General features: G+C 39.7%; 1 protein-coding gene across 2 annotated transcripts in view; it reads left to right on the top strand.

Annotated features, from left to right (window-relative positions):
• HOOK3 (hook microtubule tethering protein 3) overlaps window positions 1–21520 on the top strand; it is a 63393-nt gene that overhangs the window by 26200 nt on the left and 15673 nt on the right. For both annotated transcript variants that reach the window (XM_035097011.2, XM_060269043.1), the window contains exons 7-19: window positions 3429–3491; window positions 4751–4834; window positions 6487–6650; window positions 8154–8294; window positions 8879–9080; window positions 10493–10603; window positions 13265–13352; window positions 14227–14296; window positions 14553–14693; window positions 15997–16084; window positions 19251–19285; window positions 19845–19927; window positions 20999–21099. In XM_035097011.2, the coding sequence (XP_034952902.1) occupies window positions 3429–3491; window positions 4751–4834; window positions 6487–6650; window positions 8154–8294; window positions 8879–9080; window positions 10493–10603; window positions 13265–13352; window positions 14227–14296; window positions 14553–14693; window positions 15997–16084; window positions 19251–19285; window positions 19845–19927; window positions 20999–21099 (1371 nt within the window). The remainder of the gene's footprint in view (window positions 1–3428; window positions 3492–4750; window positions 4835–6486; window positions 6651–8153; window positions 8295–8878; window positions 9081–10492; window positions 10604–13264; window positions 13353–14226; window positions 14297–14552; window positions 14694–15996; window positions 16085–19250; window positions 19286–19844; window positions 19928–20998; window positions 21100–21520) is intronic.

Genomic DNA, 21520 nt, shown 5'->3' with positions numbered 1-21520 from the left:
AAGAGTGCATGTTTAAAAATTTGTTTAAATCATTACCACTGAAATTAATAGGGATGAAAAGTGTTTTAAGGTTGTTTGGATTGTGTCCCCGAGTTCAGTTTAGCAGCTTAAGAAATACTAGAAACTGATGCGCTCTAATTGAAAGGAAGTGAAGGGAAGCCATTTCAGCTTTCTGTTTTAATGTTGCAAGTGGTGCAATTGAGAATGATGTAAATGTTGATTTGGATACTTCATAGGGCAGTGTGTTAGGCAATGTTTTCTTTGAACCCTGCTGCTTCTGAATGATCATTCGATTTATGAATTTAAGTGGAGTTGTTTTTTTCAACCCCTGCTGCATATTGCTAGTTCTGTATAGGGCATGAAACAGGATTCATAACTGGTTGGTCAACACTGAACAGGTTTTTCTGGGAGGGGCAGGTAATTTTATTGAATGTCTTACCAGCCTTAAAGCAAACTAGTCCATATGAAACAGCTACATTCCTACTAAAACATCATCCAACATGCTTAGAGAAAATGAACAGCTTAGTAAGCTGCCCTGTGACTCCTGGAGACAAAAGAAGGACTCTAGGAGTGCTTCCACACTTGCAGAAAAGGGCTCTACTCTAGTGCACTGCTTTTCTGCAATTAGCTGGAAGTAGCAAAGGTTTCACATAAAAATTAATATTCCACTGTATATTCCAGCAGTGCCCTTCCCTATCCTTCTGAAATGTCTGCTTGCAGGCTCCATTCAACAAATGTCCTTTCAAATGCCAGTTGAAAAGTTTCCTGTTTGCAAGTTTCAGCCTTTGTTTTTCACTTCCTCTTGATCACATCTGGGAATTAGTTATGAGTAACTTTGATTTGCATCTTGAATAGTCTCTCTGAATTGCTGCAGTGTCAGTTTCTCCTGCCGGGGTTTGTATGGCTTTATTTACTGATTTCCTCGCATTTTTCTTCGTACTGTTTTGCCACTAAAAATATAATAAATTCTGAGAGGAAATAGTAAAATGAGAATATAAATCAAATCAGTAATTAAAGCCTTCCACCTTTTCACAAGGAAAAAACCCCCATCATTGGAGCAATTTCAAGAGGGTTTTCATCATTAATCTCCAAGCCCAGAGCATGGAGTAGTATAAAAGAGGGAATTTGCAAAGAGCAAGGGTGGAATTCATTGTAGCGCTAAGTCTCTTGCAAAGGATAGAAATTGCAAAGAAAACAGCATGGAAGCAGTCTAGGTACTATGAAGCTAAAGCACCTTGGTCCTGAAGAGAGCATTCACTAATTTTCAGTAATTAGTTTTACTGGCTCTGGCTTTTGTCCAGCAGGAGTGCAATGTTGACAACAAGCACATGCATAACAGGTGAGGGAAAGTCAGTGCATCGCACTTTCTGTGTTGGACCCTTTATAGCAGGAGTGGGGAACCTGTGGTTCTCTTGGACTGCATTGCCCATATTGGCCATGCTGTCTAGAGCTGATGGCTTTTGTCCAACAATGTCTGGAGGGTCACAGGTTCCCAATCTCTTCTTTATAGCACTTAAGGTTCTTTTGCAGTCAACAGGGAAGGTACTAGAACCATTCTGGTGTGCTTATTTTTCAACATTGTGTTTTTAAATTGTGCTTTAAGATGCTCATTCCTCTAGACCCCAGAATTTAAAATGTTTGGAACTTTCTGGGATCCAGGAAATCTAGGGAAAGCCTTAAGGTGAAGAAAGAAGGCAGACACAATTCCAAAAACTACTAAATTATTATTATTATTATTATTATTATTATTATTACACACATTTGAAAGTACATTGAGCAGGAAAAGCAGAGACCATTGCTGTGATGAAAAGCTTTATACCACACCTGAAACTCATCAGGCATCACATTTTCTAGATTGCTTCAATAAATGACAAGCAACAAATGGCAAACAAATAATAATGGATCATGCGTGAGTCCCTCAGACAAAATTTATATGGGTCTAGACTAGAAATCTATGTATAATTCAGCCACTTATTGGAATATTGCACAAAATGCCAAGTAATATCCTTGAAGGTACTGTATATAGTAAAGTATAATATTTATATTAAAAATATACTACTGCTCAAAGAAGTTAACTTTCATGCCATTTGTAAGGCATTGGGTAGGATCCTTAGTCTGTTGATGGGGTTGTAAGTCTTTATTTTCACCCTCTATGGTAACAGAGTATCCTGAACCTTTTGGTGCTTTTGTTCAAACATCTAGATAGGGGCTGAGGCCATGGCACACCTCAAAAGGTAGTGTTCTTGACAAGTTGCCCCTATTTGATGTATGTCATAGGGGCTATCCTTTACTCAGGAGCGACCCCAGTTGAGCAGCTGTCATGTGGGCTAGCTGGCTGGCTGGTTTAGGAAGTACCCAGTGCCTGAGCCAAAATATCACCTCACATCTATAGTCAATTAAGTTGTGTCCTGTTTTTATTCCAAGATGGTGTAATGTGGTTCTTCCCCTTCATGGCACACAATTAATATTAATATTAAAACTACAATACTGCTCGGAGAAGTGAATTTTCATGCCATTGGCACACTTCATTCATGTGGTGACCTCATGTGAGTTTAAAATGCACATGATCTCCAACAATAACAATGTCTTATGTATATCTTCATCTGTTACAGACCTGTCCTGATCATAAATACTAAGGTTCTGTTTGCTTCTGCAGTTTTTCATACAACCCGGCCCTAATGTTCATTATATCCCATGAACTGTCACTGTATAAGCTGTAGCCCAGGTGCTCATTTTGCAAGATCAATTGGAAAAAAGACATCCAAGCATCCCAGCCTTCTATTTCCCCTTCATCCTTTACCATTGGCGCTGGTCATTTTTGTATGTGGGCGCTGTTACACATACCCATTCACATACTGAGTTATCCAACTGCACCTGCTAGTAGAAGCTGACAACCTGGCTCTTCCACAACCTTGGATACGGTCTGATTTATGATCATGCCTCAAGGTAATCTCTGCTTTTGATCACCGCACAGCATAAAACTTAGAACGTGAATAAGGGCATGCAGTTGCAAGCCCAGTCATGAAATTATGGCGTTGATAATTAATAAAACAAACGAAAACCTTGACCATTCAGTTCTAGGAGTGAGAAGTGTTCTGTCTGGTAAATGTACAAAGATAACTTTGGGATAGCAAGGGACTATAAAGTAACAAGGAATGTGGCAGGCTCAGACACATAGACACGGCCTAACGAAAAGGTCTCTTTCCTGCACCTGAGCCCCCTCTCTAAGCAGTGATGCAAAAGAGTATCTATTCTTGTGAAATCAACTAGTAAAAGTAAGTTATTTTCCTGATTGCTTACTTCTGACTTTCTTTTTGGGATATATATCTACAAACCCCAAAGTTTCTGAACATTTTAGACTGCCCTGTTTATTAAACGAATAAAAATACATCTTTTGCTTTTTCTAATCCAGTGTAATCTAATTGCAGTTGATGAGTAAAGAATCTCCAGTCTCTGCTGGAAATGATGCTTACGTTGATCTTGACCGTCAGGTACCTAATGCCAGATGTTTTCTTTCTTTCTTTTTATTAGTGGAACTCAGTATGCAATTTTCTTGGCATATTGTAAATGAGCTACAGCTTGGGTTTTTTTTGCTTTTTGTTTTGCTTTTTTGAGTTTGTATCTTTAAAAAAAAATCAAAATGAGCAGCATACAACACATCTGAATCTAATTGTATATAAGCGTTATGTGTAGAATGCTTGATGTGGGCCATTTTATTTATAGAAAATGGGTAAGTGCTGTAACATTTTGGAAGGAATTGGTAGCTCAGTTAGGAGAGCACATCCTTTGCATGCAGAAGGTCCCAGGTTCAATCTGGGATGATTCCACTTTAAATAGGATCAAGTATCAGGTGAAAGGCCTCTACCTGATACAGTTTTGGACTAGATCGTAGGTAGGCAACCTAAGGCCCAAGTGCCGGGTGCAGCCCAATAGCTTTCTCAATCCGGCCCGCGAATCCGTGTTTTTACATGAGTAGAATGTGTCCTTTTCTTTAAAATGCACCTCTGGGTTATTTGTGGGGCATAGGAATTCGTTCATTTCCCCCCCCCCCCAAAAAAAAAATAGTCCGGCCCACATGGTCTGAGGGACGGTGGACTGGCCCACAGCTGAAAAAGGTTGCTGACTCCTGGATTAGATAGACAAGTTGTGTGACCTGATGTAAAATGGTTTGGTATGTTCCTAAATAACCCAGCACACTGTCTCTCCTAGTAAGGATAGAACCCAGGGGTCTATGCAGGTTTTACCTTTAATGTCTATTCCTTGTGTTTTGTTTCCCAGTCTTTTTTGTTGTGTGAAAAAGACTTCAAGCAAACAATATTCATTTCTTGCAATTATAAAGAAAAGTGGTTTTTTAAAAAAGCTTGTATTAACTTTGCATGATAATGTTTTTCTGTAGTGTTCTTAATGTACAGATCATAGGGCTCAGTGTGAATATGTAAAATACTTCTATTTCTTGTTTACATATAATTAGTGGTCTAACCATGATAGTAGTTGCCCTTTTAAGATACTGTAACTAGGCAATACAGTGGTGTATTGTAATTCCCAAAAATCATTTGTATATACTTCTGGTGCTTTCAGACATTTCTCTGCAGCATCTCCTAGCCCAAAATAAGCAAGGTTTTTTGCCTTTCTCTGGGAGATTTTGCAGAAAAATGATTAGAAAATAAAACTAAGCTGTGCCTTGCATGCCTAGTTTCTTTTACTTGTACATGAATGGAAATGGAAATATATTGTGTTTTAAAAAATACAGTTGAAGAAAACAACAGAAGAACTAAATGAAGCCTTAGCAACCAAAGAAGAAATTTCTCAGAGATGCCATGAACTTGATATGCAGGTAAGCAGACTACAGCACAGTAAATGTAACATAAGATTTTTGGCATTATAAATCTCAACCTGTAGGAAATAAAATATTTTTGTATAACATATTACAGATATAGTTGTATATTTAAAGTGCATTTCACAATTATGTGTCTTAATTTGAGCATGGTCAATTATGATTTGACATGGAGTGGCTGGGGCAATCCGGTCAGATAGGCAGCATATAAATAATAAAATTATTATTGTTGGCATTACATGAAGCAAACTCAAGTTTGTGGGTTCACATCCCACTTCCCCTGTGCTCTCCCTGACTTCCCCTTTCATAGCAAACCAATCTGCCCAGTTTAGGTATTACAGCAAGTCATGATTTGTTGCAAAAGAAGAAGTCAGGGAGGAGGGAGGATGTGATCTGAACCATGTCTGTGGTGTTCCTATCTGTCCACCCATTACTAGTACCGTGTTTCCCCTTTTTTAATACGTAGTCAGAAAGTAAAGCCATGGCAGCATTTTTTAGCATTAGTGAAACATAAGACACCCCCCCAAAATAAGGCATACCTCCATGCCGTGTAGAACGAGACCGTCGAGCGCCACAGCCAGCCAGTGGGACCCAGCCAGCCAGAGGGGCCTGGAACCGGCTGCTGCTGCAGCAGCGAGCGCCTGGAGTGCCCGCGCCAGCAGCCTGGCCTCTCTTTTTTTTGCCTGCCCGAGGCAGCCTGCCGCTCCGCCACCGGAACCGGCGGCTGCAGAGCAGAGCGCTCCGCAGCGCCGGGCAGAGCGCAGTGGCTTGGCCTCTTTTTTTTCCTTTTTTGCCTGCCGCCCCGCCACCGGAAACGGCAGCTGCACAGCAGAGCGCTCCGCAGCGCCGATCGCTCGGAGCACCCTGCAGCGCTGGAGGGAGCGGAGCAGCCTGGCCTCTTCTTCTTCCTTTTTTTTGCCTGACACCTCGCCACCGGAACCGGAACCGGCCTGCTGCCTTGGTGCTTGGAACCGGCTGCTGCAGCAGCACCGCACAGAGCGCCCAGCAGCACCCCGAGCCAGCTGCCTGGCCCCTCCGAGGAGGCCTTAAGGTACAAGACATCCCCTGAAAATAAGACACCGTGGGGGTTTTTGAGTAAAAAAAAGAATAAGACGGTGTCTTAAAAAGGGGGAAACACGGTAGCTTACAGTCCATACTGTATATTTTAGCCAACTAAGTTTTGCTTAGAGTAGACACACTTAGAATAATGGACCCATACTAGTTATGTTCATTATTTTCAGTGCATCTACTCCGAGTATGACTAACATTGGATACAACCATATATTTTGTTGGTTCACTTGTATTTGAAGTTGCATTCACTTTCCTTATTGATAAAAGAATTTATCTATGCTCTTCCTGCCTGCCTTTGTAAGGCACCATTATTATTATTATTTTTCTTCCTTCATACTCCTTTGGTTGTCCCATTGTAGAATTGTTTCAACCCCTATTTGAGTTGCTTAGAGGGTATAGAGTTATCTTTGGTTTATGCTATGAGAATTACACACATATACCCCAAGCAGATTTCCCCCTGATTTTATTGTTAATATGTAGTTTGGCTCTGCACCTCTACGTTAGTTTTTGTTAAGACTTATTAGTGGCACCATCGTTTGCTTTTAGCTGTACCTTTGTCCGTTGTTGTGTTTTGGTAATAGGTCGCTACACTGCAAGAAGAGAAGAGTAGTTTGCTAGCAGAGAACCAGGTCTTGATGGAACGCCTAAATCAGTCTGATTCTATAGAAGATCCCAATAGCCCAGCGGGACGTAGACACCTGCAGCTACAGACACAGTTAGAGCAACTCCAAGAAGAAACTTTCAGGTACGAGTTTCATGGTGGTGTAAAGTCACAGCAGCCACCATGTATTGGAAAATAATGAATTCTGTCCAACTATATTAACTTGTTCAGTTATATTTTAATAACTTCACATTAGTTCATGAGTGTGGAATTACTATCTGTCCTCACCTCCCATACAGGTTGGTGGGACAATCTACCTTTCAACAATCTGCTATCCCACCACCTAACGTCCTTTGCACAAGGGACTTAAGAAATAGGGAACACAATGGTTTATCTTCTTTCATTTGTTTTAGATCAAAGAACTTCCACAGTGGCACATAATTTTGACAATGAAAGCAATTGAAATGTTCACTGAAAGCTTACTATGAATGTTGCATTGAGAACTAGCACAATTTCACTTTCTAAACAAGAAATTAAAGTTGATCAGAAATTCACTTGTTTCCCCTCCCATTTGTTAGATTAGGGTGGGCAACTTTCAGACTACAGACCTTATTAGGTCTGGCGCAGTCCTGATTTCTCCTGCAAGGCCACCTCCAAACCATACCCACCTGTCTCAGACCTGGCATTATTATGTAATTTGTTGAAAGGTAAAGGGCAGGTGGAAGAGGCACAGCTTCCAGTGCATAATGGGGAGCCGTAAAATACACTCCTGATTGTACCTTGGCAGGGGAGGCTTGTTGAAAGCAAGAGAGCTGGGATAGACTGCCCTACTGATCTCCCTGTGGGAAATTCTGTAGCCAGTTGATTGCAGCAGAAAAGTTTCCTGGGCTTGGCTGCACTACTGAATTCCCCATGGGACCAATTCTTGAAGGGCCTTGCAAAGACCTGAGCACGACACTTTGAAAGCCCCTTGCTCCTTGCAAAGAGTCCTGCTCAGCTCTTTGAAGCACCAGTAATCAGTGGTGTTTCAAAGCACCGTGTAGGGCTCTTTGCAAGGAGTGCCCCCTCTCATCTGTTCTCTGGCAGGGTGAAGGGGGCGGTAAGGATCTGGCCTGCTGACCAACTACAGTTCCCTACTCCTGTGCTAGATGGAAGTTTGTCAGCTGGATGTGGGCCACAGAGCAAGGCCCATTATCTCTTTCCTCACTTTAAAGAGAGAAAACTATTTTAAATGCCTGCGTGCGAGAGAAAGAAATTCCACACTTTCATGTTATGCTGCTGTGTTTCAATTTTGTGCGCAGCCTGGCCGAATGTGCTTTGTAACTGTGAAGTTTTTACTACAAGATGGCAGCAACTTACTTGAGTTCCTGATCAATTTATATAGCAAAATATGGTTTTGGTTGCAAGGTCACTGGAGGATAGAGCTTGAATGAGGCAACTCTGGCACACTGTTTTGGTATTTTCAGCCACCGTAATCTAAGTTTCTTTTATTAAAGAAACAAACAACTCAGTTGTGTCCTATCTGTGTTTCTTTGTTTTCAGGTTGCAAAAGAGGAAAATTTGAATCTTGCTTAGGAGCTGCTAAGCATTTTGTGTGTGTTGCCTTGTTTATTTGTTTATTAAAAAGAAATCTGTTGTGGTTTACAGATTAGAAGCAGCAAAGGATGATTATCGAATTCGTTGTGAAGAGTTGGAAAAGGAAATTGCAGACTTGCGGCAACAAAATGAAGAATTAACAAACCTGGCTGAAGAAGCACAGTCTCTGAAGGACGAAATGGATGTTTTAAGGTAAGCCAGTTCTCTGCCCAGAAGAAGGCATATTTCTTCATGGGGCTGATTCTCAAGTGATACATTCTATACACAGCTTTCTAATGGATGTTGCCTGTTCTGAAGAGGCTACACTGGCTTCCTGTCCATTACTGAGACAATTCATTGTGCTGGTTTTAAACCTAGCCCTAAATGGCTTAGGAACAGCCTACCTAATAGCTTGCCTCTGTCTGTATAACTCCCTCAACATTTAAGATCTGCCTCAATGTCCTCCCAGCATCTGAACTAAGGCTGGTGATATGATAACTGAGACAGGGCATATTCAGATGTGTCTTTTGCTTCTAGAATTCCCAGAGAGATTTCCTGGTGCAATCTTTGTCTTCCTTTCGTGCCAGGTGAAAATATCTTTGTTTGCCCTTGTCTTTTTGATTGCTTGATTTTATATTATGCTGAAATTCTGTTGTTATTTTGTAGTATGCTTTTTTTTAAAAAAAAAAATGTTTTCTAAGAGCTTTGGCCGAGCAGCAGCTAATAAATGCTTGCATTAAAACGCATTCAGCAAAGGTTTTCCACCTATGGAATCTGTGCAACATCCCTCCCTCCAGACATTCATCTGACAAAGTGGACAAGTTAGAAGGCCAGGTGGAATCATACAAAAAGAAGTTGGAAGAGCTTGGAGATCTACGGCGGCAAGTGAAACTCTTGGAGGAGAAGAACACAATGTACATGCAAAATACTGTCAGCTTAGAAGAAGAGTTGAGAAAAGCCAATGCAGCCCGCAGCCAGCTGGAAACGTACAAGAGACAGGTGAGCACAGGAGTGAGTGAAATTGGAGCCACTGCATTTCCCCCCACTTGTAAATCACTTTATACCAGTCACCTTACAGTTTCTTCTGTTCCTCAGCCAAGCCAGTGACCAAAAAAATCCCTCATGGAATTTTTCACATAAATGCTTTAAAACACTTTTCCAAATTTCATAAAATCCATATGATATTTTCGATTGAGAGTTGGACTTGGACTAGGGATGATTAGGTTTAAATTCCCACAGCTACAAAACTTGCTTGGCGACTGCTATTTTTAAAGGATCAGTCCTTAGAAGCGAACTTAGAAATAGTGGTGAATTTGTGAACAAGTAAAAACTAGAAGAAAAGCAATTATTAACAGACATATTTGATAGAATCTGGTCAACTATAATTATTATTAAAATGGCACATTTTAGATGAGTGTGTAATGAACAGCCAATAGTTTTTCAAACGGCGGTCATTATAATGTTTTGAAATTATAAACAAAGATAAAATACAATGCCTTTTGTTGTAATTATATTCTTTTGTACAAATGTTTTCAGTTGTTGTATCAATTTTTTAATTTTTTAAAAAAGTAAAATGGGGAAGGGAGTTAAAATGAGTTATTTACAGGACACTCTGGGCCCATGGTCCAAAAAAAGCTTCCAATTTGCCACATTTTGATTTAGTTTTATCCTTTGTTGCAAAATCATCCACCTGATTTTTCTCCATGTTTCTGAGGAAACAACAGCTTTGTCTTTCTTAAGGGTCCCTGATAGGGCTGAACAAATATTGCATTTATTTTATATATCTGGCATAATAAGAAGAAAAGCAAGCAAGTCATACTCTGAGACAGTGTGTTGAAGAGAGTGAGTTGAGATTCAGCTGCATTAATGTAGCTGTGTTATGGAGTAAGTTGTGAGATATCAGTAGCAGTCTGCTTATATCTTTGGGTACTTAATTATGCAGGAGACAGCAGCCGGACACCAATTTCATTTCCATTAATACTTGCTTCTCCATATCTGCTGATATTACCACCAGTAAAGCAACAAATTGAGTAATAATTGTATTTATCTCAGTTTAGCAATTTCAGTATTTGAAAATGGAAGGCAGCTGTGATTGCCATTGAGTGAAAATTGACCGTTGATACAGCTCCCTTATCAGTCAGTTCATTTCAATGAACCATAGTAAAGTTTACCAGTTTAGGGTTGGGATATACATTAAAGCTAATCTGCACTTAACTGAAAATTTCTGAACTTGTCGTTACTGCACCCTAGGAAGATTGCGGCAGGGGAGTGCACAAGTCCAAGACTCACCTGGGCTCATTTTTGTAACGATAAAACATTTTTTATTGTTGCAAATGAATGTGCCATTGGCTCTTACGATGATTCATACATTTGTGTGTTATTGGTGACGTGATCCCTTCTTGCTCTTACAGGTAGTTGAACTCCAGAATAGATTGTCTGAAGAATCCAAGAAAGCAGACAAATTAGAATTTGAGTACAAGATGCTGAAAGAAAAAGTAGACAGTCTGCAAAAAGAAAAAGATGTATGTATCTAAATGTTGCTTTTTCATCCTTGATAGAAGCAACTTTATAAACTCTTATCTCTTAAAAGAGTTGGTTCTTTATGTTGTCCCCTTATAAATCCTAGGTTAAATGTCTTTTTCTGTGATGTAATGTAGTAGATTTCCGGGGTGCTTCTAAAAGCCTCTTCCAGCTCTTCTATTGGTTTCCTGCCTTCTTTATCTTTGTCTACCTTCTTTGACCTCCTCTCCCACTCTAAGTCTCCATGACAATTCCTAGTAACTTCTTTTAACTACTGCAACTGATCATGTTGTCTTACTTTCTGCGTGGTTTTTGTACAAGGCTCCATCACTGTTTCACATGTCAGTTCATATGTATTGCCAAAACATGGTTTACCCCATGTCTATGGGTCAAGCTTGCATGCTGTTCCCTCTCTCACTCCACAGTTTATTTGTGGGTTTAGAGGGCCTGTGGAAGCCATGGTTTGCCACAAACCAAATAACTTAGCAATTCAGACAGGGATTGGGATGAAAGAGCATTGTGAGCACAGGGCTCTTTCTTGTTGGCATAAAACCATAGCTTGGAGTTACATGTCAACCAACCCATGGTGTCTATTTGTGCTCGCATTTTCATCTGTGGTTTTAGGTTTATGCAAATAATTCCCAGATCTACTTTCTCATATCTTGACTTTTTGTCTTCCGTGTGATTGTTTGATTTGTGATGTTTCCTTCTGGATGTGGGTGTCTCTCATCTCAGATTTAATGTGGTGGAAACTGAAATGTTCACAGTCCACCTTAATCTTTCCCTATCCTATGCTTTTCCATCACTGTTTGTGATGCATTTATCTTTCTTGTTTACCAGAACTATAGTTAGTTAGCTCATCTCTGCATTCTTTTTGACACACTTTCAGGCAATGCCCCAGAGCTGGCATTTTCTCCTGCCACTTTCACTATCCTACATAAAAACTTCAGAATACCTTTCACAAAACATCCTATCACTAAGGTCATTGTACTCTTCTATTTAAATATGCTTCTATACCTTGATTCTCTGTTGACAAGGTACATAAAATAAACTTGAAAAAGCTTTCAGTGTGCAGGGAGAAAATAGATTTGACTGTAACACCAGAGCCAGCTCAGCTGTCATCAACACTACTTTTCCCTTCTTCAGATGATATACATGAGTAGTTGTACAACCTTAGGTAGAAAAACCCTTATTTCATTAACTAGAGCAGGCTCTGTGGAAAAAGGGAGGTTTGTCTGTACATCAACGTCTTGCTCTTAATCTACTCGTTAAAAACCTGGGTCACTTTCCATCTTCATCTCTTCGGCTTGGCACAAGTTGACCCTTTCCTGCTGCACATATTTTCTTCCAACATCTGTGTTCGTTGCTTTTCCTCCCTGCTACTGTCTGTCTCGTTCTCGCCTTCCCTATGCTTGGAGGCACCTCTCTGCCTCTCCAGCCTAATGCTGTCTCCCCTTCCTCCCACAATTGCAACTGCTGTGTGAAAGCCTTATCTTGGTTCTTGCTTCATCGTTGTCTGCTTCCTAGGTGGAAATTAAATCTCTTTTCAACGTATTTCAGCATGATTCCTTTTTTGTTGTTTATTGTCAAGGCCCCTGCTGCCACCTTAGTGTAGGCCTGATTGGGCCATTTCTGAACCGACATACCATTCATACATTCAAAACATATAACGTATATTAATTTCAGGTTCTAAAGGGCCAAGCATTCTAGAGCAGTGGCTGTCTAGCTTTTTTACATTCAAATACATTACTGAGTGCATGTTAGAACACTGAGATGTGGCTGAAAATGGCAGCCCCTTGCCAAGGCGGCCCCAGCCCTTCAACCCTCCCTCCACTAACAATTAGTTCAACTTGTCTGACCTTGACACTGTTACGTTGTGCATTTTGCTGCATCACTCCATTTCATAGGTTGACAGCGGGCAAGTAAATGCACATTGTATGATGTTGGAACACTGACAAAAATTGAACTAGTTGCTATGGAGTGGAACCTGACACGGAACTCTTGGTTTTTGGCAACAACCCCTCGTTCAGTGTAAAAGAGGGTTTGACTGGAGGTGGTGGACTGTTGGGACATTCAATTAATATATAGCAGTGGGAGGTCTTTGTCTTCTTTCTGTTTAGTAGATGGATACAGCCAGCTCTAAACTGCTAGGCAAACAGGCATTATTGCTCTGGGGCTCACAAAGAGTTAATCTCTTTCTACTTTAAAGCAATGCTGCTGATGCCACAGTCCCCCAAAAAGTGCCATGGGGAATATATCAGATATTTCTTCACTGCATTACATTGCCCGTTTTCCTTCCCCATAACTTTCTGGAATTGCTAATACAATTTTCCAGTTAGTGGAAGGAACTATTTGATAGTTGGCACTGACATTTTTCCTCTGCTGTTCAAAGCCCTGCATGATGTTGATGGGTTTGAGATTCCACAAGTCTGTGTAGTCTGGATATATTTACCTACTGCATATTAAGCCCTTTCAGAAGACAAACTAGCAGATATTTCATTTCATTTCTTTTAGTTTTGCTTTGAAGTTCTTCACATGGAAGACTTTTTTTGGATACATAGATGATTAAAATCCTGACATGCAATGGTAGCCATTTTAGCAGTGCTTTATGAGTTGACTTGTAGAATTGTCAAATATTTATCTATGTTTTTCTTTTTATGTAGCGGTTAAGAACGGAGAGAGATTCCCTGAAAGAAACCATTGAAGAGATTCGATGTGTACAAGCACAAGAGGGGCAGCTTACTACTTCAGGTAAAGAAAATCAAGATTATGAGATTTCACCTAAAACATCATGTAGAGAGTGTGGTGTGTGAAATACAAGATTTTGTTGTGGCATTTCGGGGAATAGAATCATAGAATCATAGGTTGGTGCTGTTATTCATGAGTATATCTTAATAATCTGTGTGCCTCAATTTAATATCCTTTGCTGGGTCTCTTTTCCATTAATATTCCTTTATTGCTCTTCCCACATTTTGGTTTACATTGCATGGAATAAATAAATTGGTTGATGCTGCCAGAGAAGAGGGTCATTTGCTTTATGGTCCTGGGGTGTAAGAGTTGGTTCCTTCCATATGGAAGATAAAACATGCAGGGAGGGAGGGAGAGACTTCAGATGTTATAGATAAACTGCTTTTTTCAGAGCACTTGAATTCTAGAGAATTGGAGGATCAGGCTGTTGTTTCTCACAATATCATAAAAATTTCACAGTGGTTTGTTTCATTGATGATAAAAGGTATAACAGTCTATTGAAATCTAGCTCATTTGCCTGTTCACCTGGAGCAGTCCCATAGCTGCCAAGTTTTCCCTTTTCTCGCGAGGAAGCCTATTCAGCATAAGGGAAAATCCCTTTAAAAAAGGGATAACTTGGCAGCTATGCAGTCCTGCAATGGTTCATGCAGATTCAGCAATTTGAGCTCAAAATGCCTTAATTCGGAATTCTTGTCAAGCACCTGGGTTTCATTAATCAAAATTAAGTTATAGATTATATCAGTTACATTTTACGTCTTTTTATTGTATCATGAAAGTTGGAATATGCATAGAAATACATTTGAAATATTTTATTTCTGTCGCATCCTAGATTAGCCCTACGTGATCTAAGCATTTCCTTTTTCACTCTTTAAAATAGGATTGTTGCCACTGGGAGGTCAGGAATCTTCTGACAGTTTAGCAGCTGAAATTAGTACCCCTGAAATCAAGTAAGTCTGAATTATATGGTCCTCTTTATGTCAGGATGTGTAGGTATGCATTTAGCATTGTATTTCATTAAAGTTTTCATTAGTAGTAAGAGAAGCTGTTGTTATCAGTCTCCACTCAGTTTATAATGTTCCCTCCCCCCAACGTTTGGTAATGCAGTTCTTAAAATACTGCTCTTTCTGTGTTGATGTTACTGATGTGCTCTTCTGAGTCCCATTGCTAAATTTCTAATCCTGGCTCTCATCTTGTTTATTCAAGGGAAAAACTCATTCGCCTTCAACACGAAAACAAGATACTAAAGTTGAACCAAGAAGGATCTGATAATGAAAAAATTGCCTTGTTACAGAGCCTTCTGGATGATGCTAATCTCCGAAAGAATGAATTGGAGACTGAGAACAGGTAAGAAAGGGCTGTTTTTCCTTCAAAATGGGGCCATATTCCTCTTTTCTTCAGTTCTACTTGCCCTGTGACAAAGGTTATGGGCTCTAATAGCTTTACCTTTCACTGATCATACGACATGACAAAAGTTCTGTTTCTGCAGTGAATTCCACAGTATTTTAAGGGGAGATGCATGTACCCATGGTAAACATGATAATATTTGAAAGGAAGAAGAGCATACTTTTTGAAGAAGGCCATTGTGTCTGCAGATATTTGGTAAACACACTTATAAGCCACAGCTGACCCTGGGATATGTTTATTGCATGTTTGAAGATCTTTGTCTGCCCCCTTCATATGCTGCTGTGGTCATCATGGGAGACACTTTTCGCATACACCTATGTTTGTACTGTGTAATGCATTCCTAAATCTGTACAAAATGCAAAAAGTGTAGGTCTTTGAAGTGTAGGTCTTATTGAAGTCTTATGACACATGCTATATGTTTTTTAAGGTATCTCTAAAATTCTTCAAGCTTAAAGACCCGGTTTCTCCTTTCTTCTCTCCATTCCACAAAAGATCATACTCTCTGGTGAAATTATGCTTCTAAACTGGGGCTCTAGGAAGTCTTCTAGCCACAAGCTTTATCCCTGGGAGTTCAAAGGCATGCCCTACCAAGCTCTGCTTTATTGAAGACTGAGACAATGGGATTCTGGAAAAGTTTTAATGTCAGAGGGGTTTTCTTATACTGTGTTAATATTTTCTTAGTAATTTTCCTTTGGAAGCAGCTTGCAAGGTGCTGTATTCAGCAAGAGATGGCAATCAATAATGCTCTTTTAGATGGCCTTTAATTCATCACACTATAAAGTTTGTTTAACAAGGCCCTATTATTGTCAGTTCCCCATTTGGTTGGAATGACAGAGGGTCTTTTCTGTTGCCATGCCCTGACTTTGGAATTCCCTGCCTACAGAGGTTTGTTTTGCTGCCTCCTTGTTGGCCTGCCACCTTAGTGTTAAGGCCTTTGGCCTTATCATAATTACTTGTCTATTAGATTTTTATTGCTGCTATGTTTAACTTCTTCAATTGCTACCTTGCTATTTTTCACATGTTTTATGATCTCTATTAGCCACCTTGAAATGCACAAGGAAAGATGAGGCTATCAGTGTGTTTAAAAATAATACTTTGTGCCACTTGTTCAAATGCTGTATGAATTGCACACTGAATTGTAAACAAAATTGGGCAACTATGGTTTCTTTTTTTAAGGAGAATAAATAAGACTTAATAGTTGTGTCTGAGAAGAAAGTGATTTTTTTCTTATTATTATTTCTAGGCTTGTAAATCAGAGACTGCTTGAAGTACAATCTCAGGTTGAAGAACTGCAGAAATCCTTACAGGAGCAAGGTTTAAAAACAGAAGATGTAAGTGGAAAAAGACAAAAAACTTCTTGCAATCAGTTTATGCTAACTTTTCCAGCGCCTGATATTCTAACTCAAATCGACTTTAAATTTTCTGCAAAGCTTCATTTGCTTTCACATGTAAAAATAAAATGATGTGAGTCCCTAGTTCTAACTATTTTTAAATGGGAGCAGAGTTCCCAGTTTCAACTAAGAAGTTTCCTGCTGGCAAGCCTAGGCAATATGGAGCAACTGGGTTGATCATCTGTTTGGTGGGTTCACTGTGCAGGACCACCATGTAAACACTGAATCATAGGTGGCTAACTCGTGGGCCTCCAGGCATTGTAGAACTACAGTTTGCATCATCTGTGGCACAGTGAGTCAGTGTGTCTGACTGTTAACAAGAAGTTTGTTGGTTCGAGCCCACCCAGGGATGGTTGTGGGCAGGATATTCCTTCATTGCAGGGGGTTGGACTAGATGATCCTCAGGGTCCCTTCCCACTCTGAGTCTTTGAAGTTGTGATTCAGCAGTAGCTGGAGGCCCACAGACTAGCAGCCCATGCTCTTAAAAGCATTCAACAAAGTGTCAGTTTTGGGTTTTTTTACTTTTCTTTGGATGTATATGCTGTACAACCCCAGCCACTTTAGAATGGAAAAAAAAAGATTTGCATTTTGTATCATTGTTAGGTGGGATGCCATTCACCTCATCTAATTACTTTTGGTTGCTTTCGCATCTAGTCCTTACCTTCCTGTGAAACTCTCATGGTGCCATGAGTGACCTCAGCCATCTTTTTTTTTTGAAAGTCTTGGTCGAGTTGATATCCGTGTGTGTGTTTTATTTGAAGATGTCTCATTGCAGCATTTGTGTTTTAAATAGAGCACTTATTCATATACTTGAAACGGGTTTGTGCTAGCTTTCCACAGCTCTCTAGAGGATGAGAGAGGAGGAAGAGACGCTAGAGAGCAGAGAGAGAAGAAAATGTGCATGCTCTGAGAATGCCTTGCTTTAAATGTGTTCTCTTCAGAAAGATACTAAGATAGTTTATTCTGTTGGCTGCTGTTTGCTTCGTACTAATCTGTTGCCTCTGTCTCTCGGCACGGGTTTCTGCTGAAGGCTATTGTGAGTATGGCTTCCTATTTACTTCAATCTGCTCTTAATCAGTCAATGTCGATTTGTGGCTCTGTTTTTTCTTTTTAAGAGAAACTTAAATGGATAAAGTTTTCGTTCTTATTCATGTTATGTCTCACACTTTCTATGTGTTGTGCACCTGTGGTTTAGCAGAACTTTAGGGGTGTGCATCTCCCAAATATTTTTATGTGTGTTGTCGTTGTGGCAATGCTTCAGCTGCGTTTGTTGTATGCTTCCATAGACACAGGTGAAGAAGTTTGCAAGAACTGCAAACAACACGATTTCAGTTATTACAGAATTTAATTTGTAGTTAATGCTTTTACATTATTTTCATGTAGGCGTTTCCATGCAGGACTGAGCCACATTAAATTTTACATTTATTGCGGTGTTCTCACATTGTTCTTATGATACAAATCATGACATGGGCTGTAAATCCCTTGTTTCTTAAATAGGGGTGCCTTAATATTTTATAACATTCCTAAATGAACACACTTCTGTGTAGGAATTGGCATGAAACCCATATATGACTCAGCTGCACCTTCTGAAGGGGAGGGCATTGGAGAGCATCACCGCTCCTTTGCAAATGTTGCACACGGCAATGTACATGTCGATTGCATGTGCAAGATTTTTACATGAGACTTGCAATATGCTCATCAAAACCTAGCTATACATTTTTTAACAATTTAGAAGTGGTTTTAACAAATTTATGTACTATGCATTCTTATATACAGGTGAAACTCGGAAAATTAGAATATCGTCGAAAAGTGCATTTATTTCAGTAATGCAATTTACTATTTCTTATTTTTCTTTTAATTTTTACAAATGCATTATTTTGGAAATTCCACAGTAATAAAACAAATAGTTACAATAATACAAAAATAAACATCGCTATTACATTTCATTAATTACATTCCATTTATAATTGACCCGCCTAACGACAAATAATTACAATTACAACAAATAAAGGCTTGACATATCTTGCTTTGCATGTCATGCATCTATCTCATATACTGTATTGGTTTCACCTTTTAAGTTGCATTACTGAAATAAACGCACTTTTCGATGATATTCTAATTTTCCGAGTTTCACATGTATTTAGAAAGCAAAAATTTTCCATACTTGGTCAAGTTAGTGCATTTAGATCAACACTGCACATATGCTATGAGCCTTGTCTACATACTTGAAACATACGTTGCATGTATGTAGCAGCTATGTTTTTGGCTTGTGTGGCACCGGTTAACTCCCTAGACCTTATCTCATTTTTTTTACAAAGTCGCTGAGGGTAGTAGCTGTGTGACAATTGACAAAGTTGCTTCCAGAACAGAGCAGCCACATACCCAGCCTGTAACATAGCATGCCCAATGCAGCTGTGGGTCAGTTCATGCAGCAGGCACTAAAGGAGACCTCGCTGCCTGGCCATGCATACAGCTTGGAGGGTGCCGCTACTTTTCACTGACCTTCTGACAGCTTCAAGGATTCCTTCATCTTTCGAGGTGGGTGAGTGAACAGGTAGCTGCTACAGATGGAATGGGTCACGTAGGACCTTGCTTAGGGGCTGCTGTGTGAACTGGACTTGAAATGAATTTATCGATGCACATTACATTGTACATGAGCGGTACAAAGCAGAACAACCTTAATTAAAAAAAAACATTTTGTTAAATTGTAAAAATGTTAGTTCCGCCCATAAAATACATCTATATGCTAATGTTGGCAACAAAACCCTGTGGTGTGCTTTTGTCAGAGAAAAGCTACTTTTGGCAAGGGGGTGATATTTGGAATAAGAGCAGGTGGTCCTTAACCTTTCCCTGCTCCAATTCTCACGCCTCCCCTAGTAAGATTCCAGGTTTATATTTGTTTTTCCTTGCTTTCACATGCCTTGCACAATGAGAAGAAAGGAACTTAAGAGGGTCCAGCTGAAAAATATTAAGTACCTGAGGCCGCCCATTTACGCTTTGTTGCACACATTTGCTTTGTTTGCTTTGTTTTTTTTGTTCTACCCTCAGTTTTCAAATCTATGCTGCAATGAATGCTTCAAATAAAACTTTTTTCTTTTGTTTTTAGTCAGGCATTCTGAAAAAGAAGCTGGATGAACATCTGTAAGTAGTAAAATGTTTTCTACTACTTATGTAAAACAATTACTGTACAGTGGTACCTCAGGTTACAAATGCTTCAGGTTACAAACTCCGCTAACCCATAAATAGTTAAGAACTTTGCTTCAGAATGAGAACAGAAATCGTGCTTTTGTAGCGCGGCAGCAGCAGCAGGCCCCTTTAGCTAAAGTGGTGCTTCAGGTTAACAACAGTTTCAGGTTAAGAACGGACCTCCGGAATGAATTAAATTCTTAACCAGAGGTACCACTGTATTCTTATCCCAGGCAGCGTAGTTAGGAGTGAACCAGCTGAAGATGGTTAATACATTGAGCATTTTTTTTTTTTAGATCCTAACCCTAAATATTTTTTATTGAAAAGTTAGTACCACCAGTTCAGGGTATCTTGGGACTGTATTGTTAGCTTAATGAATTTTACCGATAGGGATCAGGTGGCATATATTTTGTTAAATTTGACAGAAGTTTTAGAGTGTTATTCTGAAATAGGAATTTTCCAGGGGAAAGTAGTTCAGCAACCAGTCATACTCTGGCTCTACTTTTTTTAATAGTGAAAAGCTGCATGAAGCTAATAATGAGCTTCAGAAGAAGCGAGCTATCATCGAAGAGTTAGAGCCTCGATATAACAACAGTTGTAAGTACGGTAGTTTTATATTTTGCCTCATAACTGAGTTTTATTGTTATAATCATAAAACTTCTTTCAGAATGTATTAACAAATGTATTAACACAGCTAATTTAGGACTCTGCATTTGGTTTATTTACCATCCAGTTGTTTTCCTTTAAATCAGCTAAACCCTGATAATTGTTTGGCTCTTTTCTTCAGTTAGAACACAGTGTTGTATGTTTGTAACTGGCACTCACTCTAAATGGCAGAAATTAAATAGTCTGTCATAGGTAGCCTCCATTTGTAATATATACCACCACTGTGTGGAGACAGGTAATTGCAAGGCTGTCCCAAGACATTTGGCTGCCTGTAGCAAAACAGCAAATTACATCCCCTAACTCCCCCACCTCCCAATGCAAGAAAATCCTACAAACACCTCTCCCCCGGAGTATAAATAAATAAACAAAGAACATTTTGCTGCCCCTTAATTACACCTCAAATCTTCTGCTTGAGGTAGACACTGCACTCTCCTTGCCATGAACATTCCCAATACATATGCCAGAATTAGGCTTGTCAACACCTTAGTTTTGAGTATCCTGTCCAGTCTCGGAAATCCATTTGCACAACATCATTTAAATGGTGTACTAAACTCCCTAACAGCAGTTTAATTGATTCACGTTCCTTGAAGAACTCGCGATAAAAAAAACATCCACGCAAATTAAATCCAAAGGAAGAGGAGGACACAAGGTTTGGTGAACTCTGCTGCCAAGTTTTACTCTGCATCTCCATTGTTACGCTGGGTGGAGGGGTTTCAACCTCCCCACCGAGTGTGTGTGTGTGTGTGTGTGTGTGTAGGTGTACTATAGGTATATATAGAGAGAGCTGTCTGACTTGAACATCATGTTTATGTGCAATGTGGGGCGTGTTCTTGGGGGAGAGTGTTTACAAGCCAGCAATCTTCCCTGTGAAAGGGATTGGATTTTCATTTTAAAATATTCTTAATAGCCCCATAAACGCACCTATCTTTTGAAACTTACTTTAAAAAGTGTTCCTATAAGCTGTCAGCAATACCTGAAATGTGACATCTTCTCCCAATAAAGCTCTCAAAATAGAAGAATTGCAGGAAGCTTTGCGTAAAAAAGAAGAAGAAATGAAGCAAATGGAGGAACGATACAAGAAATACTTGGAAAAGGCTAAAAGTGTGAGTATCTTCTGTTCTGCACCATGTTCCTTAGAGGGCTGAGACTTCTCCTCCCTCTGTAGCCCCACAGAATTATCAATTGGAATTGACAATATGCCAATCCCAAGAATGAGTTAGATAATGTTTTAAGATTATTATTATTTTAATTCTGCAAGCTCTGTGTACCTTGTTAAGGATCCACAGCGCAGTTGGTAGAATGCATACTTTGCATTCGGAAGGTTCCCAGGTTCAATCTCTAGCATCTCCACCTAAAGGAATTGGGACGTAGGTGATGGGAAAGACGTCTGTCTGCCTTGAGACCCTGCGGAGTCACTTCCAAGAATAACAGACAGTGCTGGGATAGATGGGGAAATAGTGTGACCGAGGAGAAGGCATTTTCCTGCGTTCCTACTTTGAGCTGTATGGTTCTTGCCCCTTGCAG

This window comes from Zootoca vivipara, chromosome 16, assembly GCF_963506605.1.
Source record: "Zootoca vivipara chromosome 16, rZooViv1.1, whole genome shotgun sequence".
In the NCBI taxonomy this organism is placed as follows: domain Eukaryota; kingdom Metazoa; phylum Chordata; class Lepidosauria; order Squamata; family Lacertidae; genus Zootoca; species Zootoca vivipara.
The sequence above is the reverse complement of the archived record's forward strand: the minus strand, read 5'-3'. Positions and strand labels throughout refer to the sequence as shown.